This window comes from Pseudonaja textilis, chromosome 11 (assembly GCF_049901715.1).
Source record: "Pseudonaja textilis isolate UNSWEBS1 chromosome 11, rPseTex1.2, whole genome shotgun sequence".
Lineage (NCBI taxonomy): Eukaryota > Metazoa > Chordata > Lepidosauria > Squamata > Elapidae > Pseudonaja > Pseudonaja textilis.
The window spans coordinates 15,794,704-15,818,228 of record NC_142000.1 but is presented as its reverse complement, the minus strand read 5'-3'; the positions used below and the strand labels follow the sequence as shown (position 1 = coordinate 15,818,228).

Genomic DNA, 23,525 nt, shown 5'->3' with positions numbered 1-23,525 from the left:
TTCAAGCCACACCCCCTTTTATGCAAAAGAAGGATTGACCTTTTCTGACCATGCCAGAGAAGCCACGGCAAGTGATTCAGTAAATGGATTAAATTTATATTTACTGACAAAGAAACAAATATAAATTTAACATAAAATAGGTTGTGGCGAAAGCCACTGGCCTGCGAAAGCTCCTGGATTGGGGCTGAGAGATGAAAGCGGAAGCAGTATGCTCTGTCCCATAATTGGGTAGACCAGGTTGCCCTGATAGAAAAAAAAACCCATTTAAATAAATGGATATTGCGCAGCTACAATTCAGAGGTGGTCTTCAGCAGGTTCTGACCAGTTCTGGAGAACCGGGAGCGGAAATTTTGAATAGTTTGGAGAACCGGCAAATCCCACCTCTGACTGGAAATTTTACAGTATCCTTCCCCTGCCATGCCCACCAAGCCATGCACCCACAGAACCAGTAGTAAAAGAATTTGAATCCCACCACTGCTACAATTCCATCCTCGACCGTTGAAACTTACTCGCCCATGTAGCCCTTGGAAGTGGAATGAAAAGAAGCGAGTTCAACATTATTCCAGTAATCGGGTCCCATCTCGTAAAGGATTTTTTTGAAGGAGTAGAACTGGCAGTTCTCCGAGTAAACGTTGTCTTGATACACCTGCGCCCCAGAAAAGACAGGATTTCAGGGGGTTCTCGACTTATGACCATAAGGGAACCTATCCAAAGCTGATCAACATAAAACTCATGCAATTTTATGACCTTGCTTTGCAGCGGGCGGTAAGCGAATCACCATGGCTATTACCTAAACCTGTTGTTTGCTATGGGGCAACTAAATGCTGAGTTTCAGCAAAAGCTGTAAATTACGGTCACATGACTGTGGGATATGTCTACTCTAAAGCCATAAATGTGGGTCAATTACTCAGCGTCCCAATGTGGATGTCAACTCATAAAACATTTCTATGGCTGTTTTATAGTTGCCAACAGAAAGAGCAGTGCAGCAGCTTGGAATCAAAAGTGCATTCCATTCATAGTTTTTCAGAGATTGTAACCAGGTGACTGAAGTTTCTGCTGTGCAAAACTCTAATTGGAGAACATGATTGATGACTCTTGGCTATGGATGTGTTTTGTTGGAGAATATGAATTAAGATACACCCAGAGGGGTGGGGGAAAACCAGGGTCAGGGGTGACAGTGAATTACGTGTCTCTGAGTCGGCTACACCTAGGTCATGCTGACATGTTAACTCCCAATAAATCCTGTGTAGTTTTGGAAGTTTAGCTTGAGACTCATGATTTAATTGGGGTAACTGCCAGAATCCTGACAGTGGATAAATGACCACGGGGAGGCCTCGTCCTTAGGAACCAGGTTATAAATATCTTTCAGAAGGACTGTAATAACTTCGAACGGTCACTAAGTGAGCATTCATAGGTTGAGAACTACCTGTAGGTTCCTACATTATAACATCATTTTTTTTAATACTTGGCAGGGAATAATCTAGAGCTTTTGATGCTCTTTATGTCATGGAATCCTCTCGTTATACCCAGCAGAGTTGTTTTCTTATTTTTTAAAAAAGTTCTTTGAATGTAAATACAAACATTACTGTGCTCCAAAGAAAATCCCAGACTCTAATATTCTGAGTTTCATGAGAGTCTTATCAGCAAGTAAATATGCACTAAACCACACAATTTTCATTTTCTAAGAATAGAAATAGCAATTAGACTTATATACCTCTTCACAGTGCTTTGCAGCCCCCTCTAAGTGGTACAGAGTCAGTCTATTGCCCTCAACAATCTGGGTCCTCATTTTATCAATCTCAGAAGGATGGAAGGCTGAGTCAACCTCAAGCCAGTCAGGATCGAACTCCAGACCTTGGCAGAGTAAGCCTGCAGTACTGCATTCTAACCACTGCACCACCATGGCTCTTCAAGAATGGTCATGAAACATATGGAAGGCCCAGGAATAGGCCCTCCGCAGGTTTCATGGATTGGATGAGTCATTTCTCTAGGACAAATAATGTATCGAGCTTGTCCTTTAGTATCTGACAGTTTTGTGATCGGCCCCACTGATCCCGACGGCCATTTTGTGAGAACATCACAGCACTAGGTGCTCTCCAATTTCCAAATAGGTTGCTGTCTCCAAAGCTAAATATTTTCATTACCTCATCAGCCAGAAGAAACAGCTTCTCTTCCCAGGCAAAGTGTATCACCTCTTCAATACATTTTCTATTTTGAACTTGACCTAAAATTCAGGAAGAAATATGGGAAAAATTTTTTCAAAGCACTCCTCTTTTCCAATGAAACAGAGGTTACGTCAATCATTTCTTCATTCCAGAACAAAAGAGCATCTGTCTTCGCTTTTGATGTGAGGGTCAGGGAGGGGGTACAAGGCTGTGAAGGATGCACAACAAGAGGGGCAGGGGGACAGCGTGAGGGGATGCACAAGGGCAGTGTGGCGAGGGTTGGGACAGATGCACAGGAGATGTGGCGAGGCTCTGAGAGGGTTTGAGGAGTGTGTGCAAATGGCTAGCACAAGTGCAGAATGGTTGGGAAAAGTTGCGTAGGTGAGGGAGACCTATCTTACGGACTTTGTGACCTTTCCTGCCGGCTTCCCCAATGACTTTCTGGGGAAGCCAGCAGGCAAAGTTGCAAATGTTGTAAGTGTGAGCCAGTTGCACACAACCACATGACCGCAGAGATGCTGGGGTGACTAGAACTCTGAAGACCGGTCATCACCACCATGTTTAAGCGCTGTTGAACGTTGGCTGAACAATGGTCGTGACTCAAGGACCGCCTGTACACAGACATCATTATTTACTACAACCAGGCCATAGAGAAATGACACAGAAAAAGTGTGAAGAGCAGACCCATAGAAGTTTTGCACACCTGTGGGGTTTCCAGGATTAATGATGCAAAGGACCTTGGGATTACAATACGCTTTGGCTTCATATAAGGAGCGGCGTAATTCGTTCACATCTAGGGCCCAGCAGTTCTCTTCGTCCAGGTAATAGTTTACCTGGATGGCATCCAATTCGGAAATAGCAGCAGAATATAAAGGATACTGAGGAATTGGGATCATCACTCCGGTCCGAGTTCTTCCTCCCCCAGAGACGAGGATCTTGAGAATGGTCTGGAAGATGGAGGAAAGGTAAGTTGGATTAGAATTTCCTTTGTTCCTCAAACTGCATCGAATACACAAGAATATATTTCGGGGTTAGAAAAAAAAAATCAACCAGAAAAGAACTTTAAGAAGATCTTGAAAAGGCTGGATCAGTAGAATTGCTGATCCAGAAATACTGAACAGGTAAGTCCTCAAGTTATAACCACAATGGAGCCCAAAATTTTTTTGTGGCTAAGTGAAACATTTGTTAAGCGAGTTTCACGACTTTTCTTGCCAGAGTTGTTAAGCGAATCATTGCATGTCAACTCAAAAATCATTTTGTATACACGTTTTGTAGTTGACAACAGAAAGAAAGGGGGACGTTTCAAAGAGCAGGCGGCAGTGTGGAATCGAAAGTACATTCCATTCATATTTTCTTCAAACACTGATTAGATGACTGAAGCTTCGGCTGTGCAAAAAATCTAATTGGAGAGCATGACTGATGACTCTTAGCTATGGATGTTTTTCGTTGGATGATAGACCCAGAGAGTGAGGGGGAAAGCAGGATCGAGGATGACAGTGAATTACGTGTCTCAGAGTTGGCTACACCTAGGTAAATGCTGGATGTAGAATGTTACCTTCAAATAAATCCCCTTTAGTTTTGGGAGTGTGGCTCAGGGCTCATGATTTAATTGGAGTAACTGCCGGAATCCTGACAGATACCCAACTCTGAGATACGTAATTCACTGTCACCCTTGATCCTGCTTTTCCCCCCACTCCTCTGGGTGTATCAGCCATCAAAAACAGTTAGTGACACGGTTGTTAAGTGAATCTGGATTCCCCATTGATCTTGCTTGTCAGAAGGTCACAAAAAGTGATTGCAAGAACCAGGGATACTGTAACCGTCATCAATAGCAGTCAATAACCAAGCATCTGAATTTTGATCATGGAGATGCTGCTACGGTTGCAAGGGTGAAAAACGGTCGATCCTAAGTCACTTTTTTCAGTGCTGTTGTAACTTTGAACGGTCACTAAAGGAACTGTGGTAAGTCAAGGACTACCTGCAATACCAAACTGGGCCAGAGGGTGGCATTTTAATCGTGCCATTTGTTTTGTTTAAGGTAGCAAAAACAGCCAGATGCAGGAAGGGAACTGTTTGAGAATTACCGGTACTTGTATGTTAACATAACTTCAAGCTGTTAAGTGACCGATTACAAGTTGAAGGTTACCTCTAACCCAACCATGGGGGGAAAAATTGGGTTTTCTCCTGGCAGTCATCCAGAACTGCAGTCTGGATGATCTTTACAGCCAGAATTTTACAGCCAAAACAAAGAGAAGGAAATGTTGACACCAGACGAGAAAGAGATTTCTACCTTTAGCAAACTAAACTGAGCATTTCTTTCCAGGTTCTTTCATTCAGTCTGAATAAACCTGGGTCCTTGGTCCCAAACACCAGAAGATGCTCCCAATGCCACTTACAGCAATGCCGTCACTTGCACCTGTGGTCAAGTAGATGTTCTCTGGATCCGCAGGGACGCCGCCATCTCGCCGCTCAATGTACGCCGCTACGTCTTCACGGATGCAATTGACTCCTTGGCTGGCGCTGTACGAACCTGTGAAAGGAAGGAAAATGTCAGCTTTCAAAAACCCCGAAAGATGTGTGGAAATTCTTCTAAGAAGTTTCCTAACCATCTATCTGTAATCTCTGCCCATCAAATAAACTCTTTCATCAATTAACATATTGAGAAAGAATAAAGATTAAATCTGAGTCAGATTTCTCCCATCCTTCTGTCTCTGCCTTGAAACCAAAACAGATCAAACGGTAACGTTTGTCACTTCAAGCTGAGGTCAAACATTGCTCATTATGAGCACTGATGATGTTACCTAGTTTGGTAATGAAACGTCTGCAAGAAACCACCACATCCAGAGAGCACTAAGAACCCTCACAGTCACAGTTCTCCCACACTCCTCTTAGTGAGAGAACAAAAGTTGGTCCTTTACAACAAACAGAATAAAAATATACCCAGGACACACAGGGACCCAGAGAGCTTTGAGTAATAATTTGGAGAATGCTGATGTTCTGTTTTATGGTTCAATTATATCTTGTAAGGTGCTTTTTTAAAAAAAAAACAGAGCCCCCAAGATATTTCTTTTTTGAGTGTTTCAACTTTTCTGTGCACTCTATGATGCTGTCTGGATCTCGGAATTTTGGAATATATTTGGAACTATTTTACTGCAGGAAAGATTTACCAAACATGGCCCTGCCATAATGACAAGGAGCAATGACATCCTTTTCTCATATCAAAATAGTACATGGGGTTTTTTGTGTGTTTTGATATCAGAGTGATCAATGACAAGATGCATTGATCAAAGCATCTCCAATAATCCCAGGAGGCTCAACCTTGCATGCAAAGAATGAAAACAGGACTTGTTTCTCAGACATGAAGACACCACATACCTCAGCATATACATATTGTGTCAGGGTTGTCCAATTATACTTCCTTATATATCAAGTTGAACTAGTTTTAGAGTTTTAAATGTTATTAAGGAAACTTAGAAAAATATGTGTGAACCTAAGGATCTGGGTGAACGACTAGAAGGAAAAAGAGACTCAGACTGGCCCTGTTGCTACTCTTTCATTTCAGTTAGCATCTGGTCTTCCAATTTGAGATGGGAGAGGTGTGTTTCATTTGTGTAGAATGTTAAGTTGTGAGACACTTCTCCTGGAAAATTTCTAAATATTTCTGACAGTGAATTATTCCAGCTTAACTCTTTCCTAGGCACAGTGGGCTGGAAACATCTTGAACCGATGTTGTCAACAATGAGCATAACACATCAGGCTATAGCTGTATTTCTCAACCTTGCGACACAATAAACCAATTTGCATGCGATCCCTTAGCTTGGCCAATTTGAGATGTGAGGACTTCACCTCACAGAATTCCCCAGCCGCCATACAAATATGTTTAGCTACGGGATCATATCCAAATTGATTCATTAAGTCACACGCAATAAGAAATTAAATAACTTCAGGGTGAAAAGAAATGGGTGGTGGAAGGTAAAATAGGTAGGAAAATGGAAGAAAATAAAAGAGCATTACTGTACTGGGAATTTATCAATTAAACATCTGGTTATTTTCAAACTGCATCTAGGTTTATATCGAAAACTGCTCTATACATAAATATACATGGTAGACAAATACCTGGCAAGCAAGCAATCTTCTTTACTCTGCACGGAGAACCAGAATGGAGACAGAACACAAAGAAAGAGAGATACTTGGCCTTACATGGCTTTACATATATAGACAACTTCTTAAAGTGGTAAAACCCTGTGGGACCCATCTTCAGTCTTAAAGCGGCAATACCTATGCTGATTCATCCTTATTGCATCAGCTTTTACAGCAGCCTTACCACGGCTGGTCAGCTATTAATAAAAAGTCAGATCTTCTGTTCTTCTACCTTCAGAGTCCAGAATGACTGCCAACAGAGACGGCGAGGATCTAATGTGAAAAAGTGATCAATGTACCTAAGCTGTTGCCTCCACAGCCTTGCAAGATCCGTCTTGCCTTCTTCTTGGAGTCTTCTGGGAAACTGGGGCTGTCCAGCAGGTTGGGATACGTGCAAAGGGCCACCACCTACATCGCCCAGAAAACACATGGAAAGAGATGAATTCCTCGGGACACAGATTTATACCCAACTTATTAGTGCAATCTGTCAAATGATTCTAATCTCGCTCTACAGGAAGTCCTTGACTTACAACTCTTCGTTGTAAACTCTTCGACCGTTTGAAGCTACAAGGGCCCTGAAAAAACTGGACTTAAGAAAATGGTTTTGGCACTTAGGACTGTTGTAGCATCTGCACTGGTCACATGGTCAAAATTTAGGGGCTTGGCAACTGGCATGTATTTATGATGGTTGAACTGTTCTGGGGTCAGGAAATCGCTACTTATAACTCTCCCATCTGGTTTCAGGCGAGCAAAGTCAATGGGGGACACCCAATTCATTTAACGACCGCATGATTCGGTTAACAAGTGCAGTGATTCGCTTAAGAATCATGGCAAAAAGGTTGCAAAACTCGCTTCCTCCTGCCTCGCTTAGCGAGGGATATTTTAGGCTCTCTTGTGGCCGCAAGTTGAGAACTCTCTGAAGCCTGCGAGAGGAAGCAGTAAGACAGCGAGGAGGATCCCAGCACAGCTGATCGTCGGAACAGCTGATCGTTGGGAGGGGAGAAAAAAGAAATACCTTAAGGAGTGACCGGGCAGGGGAGAACGCAGTCAGCAATGTCGGGCATGTGCAATAAGGACTGAGTGGGGGGAGGGCGGAGAAGGGCAGGGCCAGCCAGGGGCACAATTTGCCAGTTCTCCAAACTGCGCAGAATCATAACAACCAGTTCTATAGAACCGATCTGAACCGGTAGAATCCTACCCCTGCACGTAGGGACTCCTGGGAGGAGATGGGTGGGGTGGGTGAAGCCAGACAGGAGTGGGATTTGGAGGTCCTCCTAACTGCACAGAATCTTAGCTAGGGGCTTTCCCGAACCCTCCCGAACCCTCAGCAGCCTTTCCCTGGGATGGTATCCCACCTAGTCTCTTAAAAAAAAAAAAAACCCAATCCAGGTGAGCAGCTTTGATATTTTTTTCCCCTTCCTCGCTTTAATTTCCAGTTTGGAGAAACCAGACGCAGCTGTCCACTTCGGGATAACCTTATGACTTCAGTTGCCTTTCTTCAAGTCTACTCTTCCTCCAGCAGGGTAACACCTACCTGTCGAAGGAAGGTGATGGGCTGCTGTCCCATGGCGTGAGCATCACCAATGTTGGCCTTGATGACTTCTGTGAAAGGCTTTTTGATACCCTGAAGGGAGAAAAAGCAACGCTTGTGATGCAGTGAATCCAAGCTTGGTGGAACACAACGCAACCAGGACACAAAACCCATCAGCCGTTCCAATCTTCTCTTGTATGCAAATCACTTAAAAGGTTTGAGGATCAGTCCTCAAAACAGGCGCTAGTAACATGGTACTCTCACATCATTATTCCCCTCCTTTCCAAAAGCTATTTTCAATATCCCTGAACGATTATGACTTTATGAAAAAGTCACAACAGCTGAAACGGTTACATCAGGGCACTCTTTACGAAGGACAAAAGCCGCCACGCATAAATACTAGGAATGTAGCAAATCACAGAAAAAGTGGGCAGGATTCCTGGTTCTGCATGAAACAGCCTTTGTGTACAGACCGCCCCACAGCAGTACCGCTTTAGAAAACCTTAGGAAAACCAAGACCTAGAATACGGCATCCAGTTTTGGTCACCATGTCACCAAAAAGATGTTGTGGCTTTGGAAAAAGTGCAGAGAACAGCAAGTAAGATGATTAAAGGCCCGGAGACTAAAACATATGAAGAACGGTGGCAGGATGTGGGTTTGGCTAGTCTAGAGAAAAGAAGGACTCAGGGTGACATGATAGCAGCGTTCCAGGATTTGAGGGGCTGCCACAAAGAAGAGGGGGGTCGAATTATTCTCCAAAGCACCAGAAGGCAAGACAAGAAACAACAGATGGAAACTAATCAAGGAGAGAAGCAACCTGGAATTAAGGAGAGGCTTCCTAAAAGTGAGAACAATTAACCCAGTGGAACAGTTTGCCTTCAGATGTTGTGGTTGCTTCATCACTGGAGGTTTTTAAGAAGAGACTGGACAGCCACTTGCCTGAGAAAATATAGGGTCTCCTGCTTGAGCAGGGGGTTAGACTAGAAGACCTCCAAAGGTCCCTTCCAGCTCTATTCTGACTTGAATCAACACTGGTGGCCTTAAAAGCAAATAATGTGAAGCAGCTCTTTAAAATAAAGGTATTGTTATTTTTCCTTAATAGCACTTAGACTTATATACCACTTCATAATGCTTTACAGCCCTCTCTAAATGGTTTACACCAGGGGTCTCCAACCTTGGCAAAGCTGGCTGGGGAATTCTGGGAACTGAAGTCCACCTGGCTTAAAGTTGCCAAGGTTGGAGACCCCTGGTTTACACAGTCAATGTAGGACATATAGAGTTCTTTGTTCATGCTTTGTCACTTTAGGAAATGCATTGAAATGGACCATAGTGGCCACAGGGAAGTCCTGGGTATGAAGTCCTGGGACATCAAGTTTATGAACCTTGTACATCCTTTTTCCTTTCCATGCTTGGTTTAATAACATCCTGGTTTGATAAACCAGATGTCTTGTTGGTCTTAAGTCCAGAAGTCCATTTAACTTCGGACAGCAGTCAATCAACTGAGGTTCAGTAGACTAGAACAGGTTATGATGGTGCTGTTATTTTCCCTACTGCTGCAGGACGAGAATATTCAAAATTATATAGGTGATAAAATCAGGACTGTCCATGCAATTGATTGGTTAGGTGTTATGCAACATGGCGGAACCGGATTTCCATGCTAAGGAATAGCAAAACATCTACGTTTACTTGGAGCATAAATGTACTTTAAAATCTCACTGATGCCACCCCAAAATTATAAAGGTGCAGAATACCACCTCTGATATCACTCTAAACTTATTCTCTTTTACGGTGAGAATAAGTTCACTGCAGTAACAACTTCAGATCTGAATGGTTATTGCAGGATGTAAATAATTTCTGTCTACATCCATAAAACAAAATTTATTTACAGAAGGAGAATGAACTCTTTACAAGGACCACAAATTTATTTATTGCCTATTTACATTCCATTTCCTCTTCTGCCTTTGCTCGTTTCTCTCTCTTCTAGGTTTTAGCTTTCTACCTTCTCCTTATAATAAGGGCCCAATTAATTATTTGCAGCAATCTATAGTTTCATCACATACAGCAAATGATTGTTTGAGGAAATCCTCCAAAACAAGACGATGCAAATTCTAACCCACATTCCTGAACTTGGAGGCTTAACTCAAACAAACTAAACAAACCTGTTTAAACACAACATGATATTTCAACCAACCCATGAGGGTGGCAATCTTAGAAACCGAAGACTGAACATGCATAAATACCAGATGGTGTAAGAATAACCTGAATAACGTAACTGATACTATCACAAGTAATCAAGAGCAGGAAAAGAGAGAAGCACATCTTACTTTCAGTCTCCAAACTTTATTTTTAACTTCGATGCTATTGTTTGTTCTCTAACAAGTCAGAATTGTGAACCAAAACCTCGGCTCCAATTCTGCTTCAGAGGATAAATAAAGAACTTTGGTTTGGATATAACACTAAGCAAAAATCACAGTGGTGTTTTCCCTGATGGGTTTAGCCAGACATGAAGCTATCCTACAAATGAAGTCAACAAAGGACAGACACTGGGATGCTAATTTAAACTCTATCAAACTCTATCATTCTCAATAATGCTCGAGGAAGTCAAAACTTTGCTATCAAAGGATACCTTTCCTTCCAGGCTAAACCTGAAAGATGCTTCTTTCTTGAACAAATACAAATATATATTGCAGACATAATTGGGGCCAATCAAAATAGACATTTTTTTTAGTAAAGTTTTATTGAGTTTTAACAAAACAAATAAAACATCTTATTTGAGTACAGCATGGTTCCGGGTTATCACATTTCCATACAGACACAATTTCATATGCATATTCTTCTTATATATTCTACTTCATATCTTATTACTCTTTTTCCAATTTCTCACTATTTCTCCCTTTACTTCTCTTAGTTTTCTTTTATAGTTATCTCATTTTCTTCTTATTCGATTATATTTGTTTTGCCTAAATTTCTACATCTTTTTATTCATTATACTTATACTTTCGTCCGTCTTGTTTACAATTTCATATATTCTCTTCTAATATTCTTAAAAAGCAAAATTCCCCCTATGATTGTCAATCGGAGTGCAGCACCTTTAAGTCTTATAGTTATTATGTGAAATCTCGTTAAACATTAAATTTGTGCATTCTAAAATTATAACATACAAATTTCTAATATCTGCTTTATATCATGTAAATCTCATCATGTTTTTGCTATTTTATTTTAGAATTTTTCTTTGTATATTTTCAAGGGGAAGTACCAAGCAGAGTCAAAACAGACATTTAATCTAGAAGATGAAACATGGAAGGGCCTGCATTTTTTAAATTTATAAAAGCAATAAAAGAAAACGCTTTCAAGGATAAATATCATGTTTTTATTCTAACATCACATTATACCCTGCTTGTTTCTGCCTTTATGGGATATAAAATACACACTGAAGTATGTGTACACTGATTACCCTACTGCACAAAATTGCGCCCACCAAAATCAAATAAGAGAACACCTGGCTGACAACAAACACTAGCAATCAAGCATTCCTTTGATGTTAGTACCTTAAAAAAACATTTTGCAAAGCAGCAATATCTGAAAGAGAGTGGGAGATGTTCTTACAGTTATTCTATCAGGTTGTTGTTATGGTTTGCCAACAGCAGGTGCAGACAGCTGAGGTCTCGGAGAGCGAGGACTCAGGTGAGGGGCCTGCGTGCGATGCAGGGATGGGGCTAGGACTATCAGGGAGTGGAATGCTGCCTTCAGAGATTGTGGAGGCTGGCAGCAGTGAGGAAGAATTCCCCGAGGAGCCTGTGCCCAGTGCGCATGAGCACAGGACTGCTTGAAGGAAAGAGCAGCTGCAGCAGCACGGACGACTCGGGAGTAAGGCTGCAAGGTAATGGTCCCTCCCTCAAAATATAAAAGCCAGCTGAGAAACCGGAGTTCTTTGCAGGAAGCAAAGAAGTTTTTGCACTCGAGCCTTGTGGACGTTCGGACTCTCTTAGTTTGTGTTTGGAATATTGTGTCTGAAATATTTCTTGGCAACTTTATCTAGTGTTCTTGGCAGCCTCGCACAACCTTGGCAAGGCTCATTCTTATCAGAGACAATTAGTTTGAAACAGCCTTTTAACCGTGAAGGAAGGGAATTCGTAAAGAATCATTAAAAGGTTTTGCTGTTACCTCCGTTTCGTGTTGGTTTCCTTGGAACAAGGTTTGGGTCAGAACAGTTTTCAAAGCTATTCGTGATCCAAAAAGCTGAGCTATTTATTTGGTCCCCCGTTACGAAGTACAAAGGCTGGAATCAAGAGAATGTTTTTTTCTCCTCCAAAGGAAAACATCCAAGGGTGCATAGTTACAGTTTAAGAGGCAAGGGCTGCCACAAATGCAATACTGAAGATCCTAGGAATCTAAGCAAACTCTAGCAAAGAATTTCTCCAACAGCGTAAGAACAGCAGGACTGAGAATATAATGGCCATCCCTCCCCAAAAAGAATGTGAAGTTCAGCACAATTTGGAGAGCTAATTTCATTTATGAAGTCTCTCTCTCTCTCTCTCTCCCTCTCTCTCTTGCAAAGAACAACAAACTCTGTGCAGTACAGTTGCCAATTTTTCTCCTTGAGGGGCTCCTGGGTGAAAGGCAAGTGGAAAGTCCACAGTTGAACATCTTCCCATCTCCAGCAGTGAAAGCCTAAACCACAAATTTATTTATTTTTTGCTTTTTCATTCCGGTATTTCCACTTAAGTGCCAGCTGCTAAAAAGCTACCATTTAAAAATGCATTGATTGATTAAACGTCTATGTTGTCCATCTTGCCAGAAAAAAAAAAAATAGATAGATCTTGTACAGAGCACATTCAACATTTTACTTAAAATCCCAAAATATCGGTTGGGTTCGCAGAACATCCTAAGTCATGATATGCTTTAACTACTGTCCACAACAGTAGTTTATAAAGTAAATCAGGATTATGCAAAGTGTGGTTATGTCTTAAGAGCTGACTCACTTGAAAAGTCAATCATGTTAGGAGTGATCTGTGGAAAAAGGAGAAGGGGCCACCCTCGTAGCTGCTGGCTGGACACTATGAAGGATGACACCAGGATGACCATGGAAGATCTGAAGGAAGCAGTGTGAGAGAGAGGGACATGGAGACTGCTGATCCATAGAGTGGATTTTGAGCTCAATTGTGGTCATAAGTCTAGGACTACCTGTAAACCCAGCCTCAAAATTGAAGTACGCAAAACATTTCAATGGCATTCTTTTAGCCCAATATCATACTGTGGCTCAGTGGCTAAGACGCTAAGCTTGTCGATCAGAAAACTTGGCAGTTTGGCGGTTTGAATCCCTAGCGCTGCGTCACGGAGTGAGCTCCCATTACTTGTCCCAGCTTCTGCCAACCTAGCAGTTCGAAAGCATGTAAAAATGCAAGTAGAAAAATAGGGACCATTTTGGTAACAGCATTCCATGGGCCTTTGGCGCCTAGTCATGCCGGCCACAGGACCATGGAGGCATCTTTGGACAGCGCTGGCTCTTCGGCTTTGAAACGGAGATGAGCACCAGCCCCTAGATCCGGAAACTAGACTAGCATGTATGTGTGAGGGAAACCTTTACCCTAGTATAGACTTGGTTCACTCAGACTGACTTTTTTCATTTTTAGCTTGTTTTGGGAATCCAGCCACTGTGCTTTACGGGTTAGCAAGTTTTGCAACCCCAGTCACTGGAAGCTGATTCACAAACTGTAATTAAACAAAGCTTGCCTAACTCCAGGCAGCGTCAACTTTTAAGACTCCGCTACAAAGCAATGCTCCTTTCGTTCAGTGGGACTGGCTACTCAGAGAAACATTTACAATTAACAACAATTCATGCCACCATTCTATAGAGATTAACTGAGTAAAAGGGAAAAAATTGGTGGGGGGGAGGGGGAAGGAAAGGAAAAAAAAAAACCTTCTAAGAGTTCAGTGCGAATTGTTCCTAAGTAGGTCTGCCAACCATTGACACCCAAAACTCCTGTTATCACTCTGCAGATGTTAACAAGGTCTGTTTATTTTGCAGGCTGTTGTTTGCACTAGTAAGGCTTGTGCGTAATTCAAAGTGATAATGCTCACAACCAGGGAAGGTCGAACAACCAAAAGTTACATCATAAACGGCCCTAAGAATTGTGCAGAGTCTTCTGATTCATTGCACTGAATTCACGTCACTGGAAACCATGAAGTTAGAAGCTTCACCAGAGATGGCAAGTTGCTGTAAATTGGCAAAAAAATTAAATAAAATATAAAAGCAAACATGCTTTTCTGCTGAAGAACGACCACAAAAACCACTTGTTAATCATAAAGACCCTCATGGTATCCAGGAGTAGGGCAAAAGAGAACAAATCCCATTCCCTTCTAGCACTGATGGTGTTACCTAGTTAGGTAATGAAATGTCTGGAAGAAAGCAAGCTCAGAGAGCCCCAAGGACTTCCCAGAGCAAAAGCTGTAAACGGACTGCTATCCACAAAAGCTTAGTGGTGTTACAAGGTTATTTCTACAGGTGGCTAAGCCATAGTTTGAACCTAGTCACCACAGTTTATCGGCCACAAGATATGCATGAATCATTGCTCTCTGCAATTTTTCACTAACCCATGGCTAAACTACAACTACAATTTAACATAATGTACAATCCTCAGTCTATTTGTTAATTTTGTTCTTGCTGATCTGATTTAGTTTCCTCTTGAAAACTAAATTAATAATATTGTAACATAATAGATTGGGGTTAAAATGCTTTATCTCACTTTTAAAGCCAATCCATAACACAAGGAACAAATGCAACATACCACAATCAAGTCTCTGTTTCTCTCCTACGTATTCAGGAATATAGCTTTGGATTTAGGCTGAGACATGGGTTTTTTTTGGCATGCTTCCATATATGTCCTCAAAGGACCTGACATGATCCAAACAGCAATTTTTTTTAGCAAGAGAAAAAGATTTTTTTAAAAAACTAGGTTTATTAATTGCCCTACTATGCAATAGATGGAATTAGCTGGGTCCACATAGCATACTAAGCCATAAACCATGTTTAGAAATATCTAGGCTGGGTTTCAATGAATTGTTAAATCAAAACACTGCTAGGTTTGAGGTCTTCTGAATTCCATCCTACAAGTTGATCATGTCCAGCAAAGCCTCTGCCAAAAATCTCCCGGGGAAGTATCATTAAGTAGACAGGTTCATCTATTAACTACTTATAAAAATTATAAGCAACATTTTAAACAGAGGCTGGGAAGCTTTTGAGGGGCTCTTGGTTGGAGAAGTCTGCAGCCAACACCACCCTTTAGAAAAACAACACTACCCCCTTGTTACAACTGACTAAAATTCTATGGGCAGCTATAGGCCAAGCGTCCAGCGTAAACTGTAGATTCCAACGGCTGAAACATACACAAAAAATCTTTGACACAAAATGTTAGCTTCACCGAAAGAAGAAGCTGAGCATCAGAGCAAGAAATGAAAGCAAGATTTTCCTGCTAGAACTTGTTTTTCATATTGTACTTTTCCAGGTTCTTGTAAATACATTAATTGCTGATTTTGGGTATCTCAGTCTCATTTTACACTGACAACACAATTCTGGGAATGTGGAGGCTCTTAGATAGGGACAGCCTAAACAGAGACTGCTAGCCATTCAATCCTGCCGGATGAATTTTAAAAAGGGAGAACATCTTTGTAATTTATTCTGGAACTTTGCACTCACACATCAGGTTTAGCCATTTTAAAGCCAGCCTTTATGAAATAACCGACAATGATCTAGGCTTGGGTATCAAGTTAACTCATAAACCGTGGTTTGCAAACCACAGAAGCTGGGTTCCTGCAGCACATGATGTCCAAGACATCTAGTGGCATGTTAGCTTAGCTTGATGCACAAATCCAACCAACAGTTAAGACCAAAATCCCTTTGGATGACTATGGTTAATAAATACCAAAGGACTGCCTTTCAAACGTAATCCATGCACTGAAAGACTGCCAAGGGAACAAGTTCTAGGCTTCAGAATGATTGCTGATCAATATTAAGATTGCTGGATTAGGTGATCCAGTTTAGAACAAAATGCTCAGCCAAGTTAGTTCTTCCTGGCGCATAAATATCCAGGCGGCATCACAAGACCGAAGACCGAAGTAAACTCAAGAGAATTAAAGTCAACTCTCTCTCAAACAGTGCTGGCCCAATAATCAGGTGTCTTAAAACCAAACAGATGGGAATTCACATGCTTGAGCACTCCTTTATCTGCAGGCACAAGTCCTTCAAACATAGCAAGCCCATGAGTCAAGGTGAAGGGTCAGGGCCTTGTTAACTAACGAAAGAAGTGGGGCAATCAATAGCTAAGTGAGTATTTGTGGGGGGTAGGTAACAGCAGAGTAGCAAGCACAGGAAATGAACTAAGTGCAGTTCCTTGTGCATTTACAGGAAATCTTCAACTGACATCCACAATTGGGATTGGACCCTCTGTTGCTGAGTGATGCAGTCATTCAGTGCGTCATGCCTGATTTTATGACATTCTTGCCATAGTATAAGCCCTTACACTTACATACCGCTTCACAGTGCTTTACAGACCTCTCTGAGCAGTTGACAGAGTCAGCCTCTTATCCCCAACAATCTGGGTCCTCATTTTACCCACCTCGGAAGGACGGAAGGCTGAGTCAACCTTGAGCAAGTCAGGATCGAACTGCCGGCAGTAGGCAGAGCCTGCAATACTGCATTCTAACCATTGTGCCAGGAAGGAAGGAAGGAAGGAAGGAAGGAAGGAAGGAAAGAAGGAAGGAAGGAAAGAAGGAAGGAAGGAAGGAAAGAAGGAAATAAGGAAATAATAGCACTTAGACTTATATACTGCTTTACAGCGCTTTGCAGCCCTTTCTAAGCAGTTTACAGAGTCAGCCTGTTGCCCCCAACAATCTGGGTCCACATTTTACTGATCTCAGAAGGATAGAAGGTTGAGTCAACCTTGAGCAAGTCAGGATCGAACTGCTAGCAGTAGGCAGAGTCAGCCTGCAGTACTGCATTCTAACCATTGTACAAGGAAGGAAGGAAGGAAGGAAGGAAGGAAGGAAGGAAGGAAGGAAGGAAGGAAGGAAGGAAGGAAGGAAGGAAGGAAGAGCAATAGACTTATATACTGCTTTATAGTCCTCTCTAAGTGATTTACAGAGTCAGCCTATTGCTTCTAACAATCTGGGTCTTCATTTTACCACCCTTGGAAGGATGAGTCAACCTTGAGCCTGGTGAGATTTGAATACTGCACCACCATAGTCATTAAGAACATGGCTGTAAAAGAAATCCATCCTCCCCTATTGTCAGAAGCCCCCTGGGAAGGTTGCAAATTCCTGCTCCATCGGCAGGCAGTCCTCAACTTATGGCAACTGCTTCTGTTGCTAAGTGGTACAGGTGAGTGGGGCATTAAGTGGATCACACGGTTGTTAAGCCAATTCCAGTTTCCTTGCTGACTTTGCTTGCGAGGTTGCAAATAATGATCATGCAACACTTATTATAACCATTATAAATACAAGCTGGTTGCCAGGTTCCTAAATTCTGATGACATGGTCATAGGGGTGTTGCAAATAATCATGAGGGTATATCTGTGTTCACTAATATTATTCTATTCTATGACTCCCTTGGTTTTCAATCAATGAGAATAGAACTGGAAGGGGCCTTTGAGGTCTTCTAGTCCAGCCCCCCACTCAAGCAGGAGAGCGTATACCGTTTCAGACAAGTGGCTGTCCAGTCTCTTCTTGAAAACCTCCAGTGATGAAGCAACCACAACTTCTGAAGGCAACTTCTGTTCCACTGGTTAATGGTTCTCACTGTTAAGAAGTTTCTGCTTAATTCCAGCTTGCTTCTCCCCTTGATTAGTTTCCAGCAAGATTTTGACCTATGTTCTGTGAATCTAGCCAGCTGGAGGTTAATGTAAACCCTGGTGTACCCACAATGGAAACGCTTACACAGGAATAAATTCCCTAGGGACACTAATGCTGGTTTACTACCTTTTTCCACTCAGTGCTGTGCAGATGTATAGACTGCAACTGTCTTATTATGGAAACCGGCTTTCAATATTATCTGCAGGGCACAAAACCATCTGGGACATCTTCTATAAGATAAAGAGTATAAATAAATTCCTATTAATGGTTTAAAGAGCTACAGACATGTTCCAAGGTTCTCGATGAATCATAAATTATTTGGCTTTAAAGGTTTACCAGTATCTTCAACCAGGGTAGAGAAAACGGTGCCTTGAAATTAATTATTTGTAAAAGAAACAAGTTTTAAAACCCTCTCCATTGACAGAGCCAAGCAAAATACACTTAAGGGCAAAAGCCACAGATGGGACAGGAGAAGGAGAGAAGAAAGGAGAGAAGGAGAGAAGAAAGGAGAAGGGGAGAAGGAGGAAGGAGGAGGAAGAAGAGAGGAGGAGGAGGAGGAGGAGGAGGAGGAGGAGGAGGAGAAGAGGAGGAGGAGGAGGAGGAGGAGGAGGAGGAGGAGGAGGAGGAAGAAGAAGAAGAAGAAGAAGAAGAAGAAGAAGAAGAAGAAGAAGAAGAAGAAGAAGAAGAAGAAGAAATAATAATAATAATAATAATAATAATAATAATAATAATAATAATAATAATAATAATAATAATAATAATGTCCACCCTCCAGGGTTAACTTTGCATTGAAACAAGATCTAAAGTATAGACTAGTTATCTATTGTTACATAAGGCCAAGGAAACCTGAGATTACATCAGAAGAAAAGTAAATATCTAAGGAATATGCAATTGTGTTTTTATGCAAGTATCTGACCCAGAAGATGGGAGGTGGCTGTTTGCTTTTCTCTTGATTGTTTATTCTCAAAGAACGAATCCTGCGTAATCGCCTAGCAAAAATATTACAGGACAAGAAAACTGAAAAAACATCCCACTCTATTACAAGGCTGGGCCATGTTCGAGTTGACTGCCTCTTTCCATTTACTCATCCTTCTTGCTTCTTTTCTATTCTTTCCTCAAGTTCCAACTCAAAGGACAGACAACATGTCCAAAAGCAAAAAAACGGAGCCTTCTTGGGTATCTCCCCTTAAATAAATGCCAGAAAATTAATGGGAGAAGCCAGGATATTTAACCAAACAAGACTTAAGGGCAAAGACTACCCGTACTTTATCCTGGCATAATTCAATAATTCATAATTCATCAATCAGAATAGCAATGAAAGAGACCTTGGAGGTCTTCTAGTCCAACCCCCTGCTCAACCACGAGACCCTATACCTTTTCAGACAGGTGCTGGCTGGCCAGTCTCTTAAAAACCTTCAGGGATGAAGCCCCTACAATGGGGGGTCTTCAAACTTGACAGCTTGAAGATTTGTGGACTTCAGCTCCCAGAATTCCTGAGCTAACATGACTGGAGGAGGAATTCTGGGAGTGGAAGTCCCCAAGTCTTCAAGCTGTCAAGTTGCCGTACAACTTCTGGTGGTAAGCTGTTCCACTGGTTAATTGTCCTCACTGTTAGGAAGTTTCTCCTTAATTCTAGCTTGCTTCTCTCTTGGATTGGTTTCCATCCAGTGTTTCTTTTCTTGCCTTTTGGTGCTTTGAAAAATAAGTTGACCCTCTCATTTTGGGGGCAGCCCCTCAAGTACTGGAATACTGCTATCATGTACCACCCTAAGCCCCCCTTTTTTTCCCCTCTAGACTGGCCATCCTCAATTCCTGCAACCGCTTTTCATACTGCTCAAGCTAAACCATCTTAGTTGCTTTTTAGTTGTTTCTAATTTTTAGGATCTTTGGATGCAGAGCCGGGCTCGGTCCTCAAGCACAGAGAAGGGCAGGGTCGTGGGAGAATCGCCTAAAAGAGCCTCGGTCCCCGATCCCAGGGCCCGCAAGAGCCTGTCCAGCAACTCTGGCCAAGGGTTCGAGGCCGGGGCGTTCCCGGCTCGCCTCCCTCCTTCGCCGCATGCTGGCTGCCTTCTCAGGCCGGCCGGCCAACCTGCTTCACCTGCCCCAATCAAGAGCCGCAGCGGCGGAGGAGTGGCTGGGGGGGGCGGCAGCCAAGACGACTCTTCCCCACGCATGCACGTCTGGGGAGTGGGGTGGGGGGGCTTCAAGTCGGGGTCCCGCGGGTGTCGCCCACCGGAAGGCAATACAGGATTGGCAGCCCAGCCCTCTTCATACCGGGCCAGGGCTGGGCTGGGGGGCAGGGGAAGGTCGTTTCCAAGTATAAAGTGTCCTAAAAGCCCAGGTGCGCTCGGCTACTGCGGTTTTGCAAAGGAGCGGTACTCGCCTATCGTGTGAATGCGGTGATGCGGGACTCTTCCAAACAACCCTGCCTTGCACACAACCAGCAACCCCTCCCCATCCCACCGGTGGAAACCTTGTCCCGAACTCTCAAACCTCTCCCCCCACCCCCACCCCAAAAAAACCCCCAGAACCCCATCCCTAAGGATAAGATGCCCAGCCAACCAGCCACCTACCTTCCGCAGCTCCTTCTCGATCTCGCCCGCTTTCAGCACGATGGGCCCCCGCACCGCGTACTCCACCGCCTTGACCTGCGGGTTCATGGATTCCAACGTGAGGATCTTCTCGCGAGGCGCCTTCTCTTTCAGCTGCAGCGCGGGGGCTTCGGCGGCGGCGCTGCTCCAGCCAGCCAGGCCAAACCCCGGACCCAGCCGGGCTGGTCGCCGCTCCGTCCCCATCGGAGGCTGGGCGACGCTGCGCGGGGCATTGAGCGGCCGTCGGTGGCGCGGCTCTTTGCCGGTGGCCAGCCAGGCGAGGAAGCGCACGGCCTCGGCTCGGCGCTCGGGGAGGCGAGGGGAGTGGCGGTGGCGGCGACAGCAGCGGCGGCTTCCCTGCTCAGCCCCGACAAGCGATGCATGGTGCCTTTCAGGAAAAAAAAGGAGACGAAGAAAAGGAGAAGGTTACGAGCCAGTCCCGAGGCTGTTACTCAGTTGGGGTCTTGAAACGTCTTGCAGGCAATCCAGCCGAGCTCAGAAAGCACCGAGGGCTCCTCGTTTCTTGCTGACGGCCGGGAGTTCGATCCTGACCGGCTCCAGGTGGACTCAGCCTTCCATCCTTCCCAGCTGGGTAAAATGAGGACCCAGATTGCTGGGGGGGGGGCAAGAGGCTGGCTGGCTACCGCTTGGATAGAGAGGGCTCTAAAGCACTGTGAAGCTGTAGATAAGTCTGTAGATAAGTAGATAAGTAGATAAGTGCTATTTTCCTTCCTTCTTTCCTCCCTCCCTTTCTCCCTTCCTTCCTTCCTGGTACAATGGTTAGAGTGCAGTATTGCAGGCTCTGCCCACAGCCAGCAGTTCAATCCCGACTGGCTCCAAGGTGGACTCAGCCTTCCATCCTTCCGAAGTGGGTAAAATGAAGACCCAGATTGTTGAGGGGGGGACGGGACATAGGCTGACTCTCTAAACCCGCTTACAGAAAACAGTAGAGCAACATGGAGCGGGTGTATAAGTCTAAGGGCTATTGCTATTTGAACGCCAGCTTCAAAGGTTCTCCTTTAGCTGAGAAGATTAAATCGGGGATGGGGAGGTGGGGAGGAGAAGCCACCCTCCCCTCTTCCCCTACCACCCCCCACCTCTCCCCAGCGCTGCAAAGGCGCTCTTCGCCCCACATCTCACCCGCACCAACGTCCTGAGAGAAGCAGAGAAGATCTCCGCTTGCAAAAGCGGACAAGCAGAGCTAAGCAAGCGTACGCCCGAATGGCTCCGATGCTTCTTCCAGCCTCGGCCCCTCAGCATGCAAAAAAAAAGGGGGGGGGGCAGAGGCGGCGCTGGCTGGACTTGCGCCCCACGGAGCTCTCCAATGAGCGACCGGCCTGGCTGCCTTTGCAAACGACTCAGCGGCGAAAGCCGGCTCTGGAGGGGGGGAAAAAAGCCCATTGGGCGCCCGCACCACCACGCCTGCTGGACGCGAAACCGCCCAAGCGGGCGGGCCCTCTCCCCACAGCTGGCCGTGGAGGATTGCACCAGCCGAAGATGCGCTGCCTGGTGGGGCTTGTAGTTCCCCGGGGCCGCCGTTGCAGAGGAAGGGGGAGAGGAAACTACATCTCCCGGAATGCTCCCCGAGCAAAGATGACGCGTGTCTTCGCTCTGGGGTGTGTGTGTGTTTGTGTGTTTGCGCGCGCGTGTGCAAGCGGGAGAAGGAGCAGGCGGGGCGTTCCTCTCCTCCCCCCAAAGCCACCCCTCCAAACGGAGCCAGACATTGAATGAAAATTGCAAAAAAACAAAACAAAACCAAACCCAAAGGCGGTTTTGCACGTGGAAACAGGTTCCCCGAACGTTGCAAGACTCCCCCAGCAGCAAATGCCGCGAGTGCAACCGTTAGTGGAAGAGAATGAGTTAGGTGGAAACGCTGCAGAAAGAAAACACGGTGGGGGTGTGAGACTCCGGACTTTGCGGGGATTTTGGAGTTGCGATCCTTCGCAAGTTTTCTTAGGGCGTCGTCGGCCGCGGTGGAGACCGCAGCGGAATTGAGCCGCAAAAGTTATCAGCCATGCTATGAATTGGGTCCCAGGGGTGTTTGTTTTTTTTTTTTTTTTTTTTGGAAACTTGGCAACTTAAGACTGGATCAACTCCCATCTTCAGAATTAGATTCTGGGGTTGAAGTCTTTGCAGCCTTGAGCCCCTGATGAGGAAAAGGATGGATGATTCAGTGTTTTCTGCAGAATGGAGACGGTTGGGGTAATTTGGCAAACTTCGGTTCTGTTGACCACAACTAGACACATTGTGCAAGCCTAGCTTCGTTGACAAATAAGGAAGAATTAAGGGACTGCCTGAGTTGTCCCCAAGGATAAAGGAACAGCTTTCAGGGATATATACAAATGAATAGATTCCTTTGAGTCTCAGGGTTTTTCCACTGAACCCACCAACTTTCTCGTGGAAAATAACCAACTTGATCAAATGATCAATTTAGGTATGGTTCATCTCAGTGGCTCTGTTTTCACAAATCCAGGATTAACTTACCCGGTTATTAGACTGACTCTGTTTTCTGGCTTCATCTGACATTAAACCATAAACTAGCCATATTTGACAGGAGAAGCTAAGCTGAAATGTGGCCCTCCAGTCTAGTTGGTGGCTCAAGGGGTGATTTATTGCAAACAAAAGCAAATAAAGCACTACTTAAAAGATAAACTAAGGTTAGTGTTTGCAAAACACGTTGTTGTTTCGCTGGGTGAGTGATGCATTATTCCAGCAAAGGAATGTATTTGTGTGTGTGCACACGTACACACGGTAGAGGCTTTGCTCAAGGAAAACGTAAACAAAAGTGTGTGAGACATTAAAATGTGTTTCACTGTTTCTATGAAATTGTGTGGCTATTAGTGTGTCAAGGGAGGAAACGAAAAGGAGGAAGAAGGCCTCCTTTTCATAAGTAATAACCATAATCAGTAAAACTACAACATGATTCACATTTGAACCCAAATGACACATTATGTCATCCATGCTTCAATATCAGATGATATCTGAACCCAAAACATCAAGAATTTTCATTCCATTCTTTTTATCCCAATAGCTTTTACTTATTTATTGATTTAGACTTTGTTACTTATTGAATATGTTGTTACACAGGCTCCCTTGTAACCATCTCTAAGGTTATTAAAAATGAAACGACAAAACTGTAACAATAAAATACAATACGTTAAAAGTATACAGTGGGTCTGTTAAAAAGGGAAGGGAGAATAAAAACAAGAGTATCTCATTCAAACACAGGAAGATCTGTGGCACCGTTGCTTT

At 43.8% G+C, this 23,525-nt stretch overlaps 1 protein-coding gene across 2 annotated transcripts in view; it reads right to left on the bottom strand.

Moving 5' to 3' along the window:
* Positions 1 to 21,639, bottom strand: part of GPT2 (glutamic--pyruvic transaminase 2) — a 28,165-nt gene extending 6,526 nt beyond the window's left edge. The window contains exons 1-8 of one of the 2 annotated variants that reach the window (XM_026714007.2): positions 21,414 to 21,639; positions 20,256 to 20,661; positions 7,840 to 7,929; positions 6,605 to 6,713; positions 4,562 to 4,695; positions 2,869 to 3,112; positions 2,145 to 2,224; positions 510 to 646 (exon numbers count right to left, since the gene is read on the bottom strand). In XM_026714007.2, the coding sequence (XP_026569792.2) occupies positions 510 to 646; positions 2,145 to 2,224; positions 2,869 to 3,112; positions 4,562 to 4,695; positions 6,605 to 6,713; positions 7,840 to 7,929; positions 20,256 to 20,477 (1,016 nt within the window). In that variant the 5' untranslated portion in view covers positions 20,478 to 20,661; positions 21,414 to 21,639. The remainder of the gene's footprint in view (positions 1 to 509; positions 647 to 2,144; positions 2,225 to 2,868; positions 3,113 to 4,561; positions 4,696 to 6,604; positions 6,714 to 7,839; positions 7,930 to 20,255; positions 20,662 to 21,413) is intronic. The other variant, XM_026714008.2, reaches the window with a different exon arrangement.
* Between the last annotated feature and the right edge of the window lie 1,886 nt (positions 21,640 to 23,525).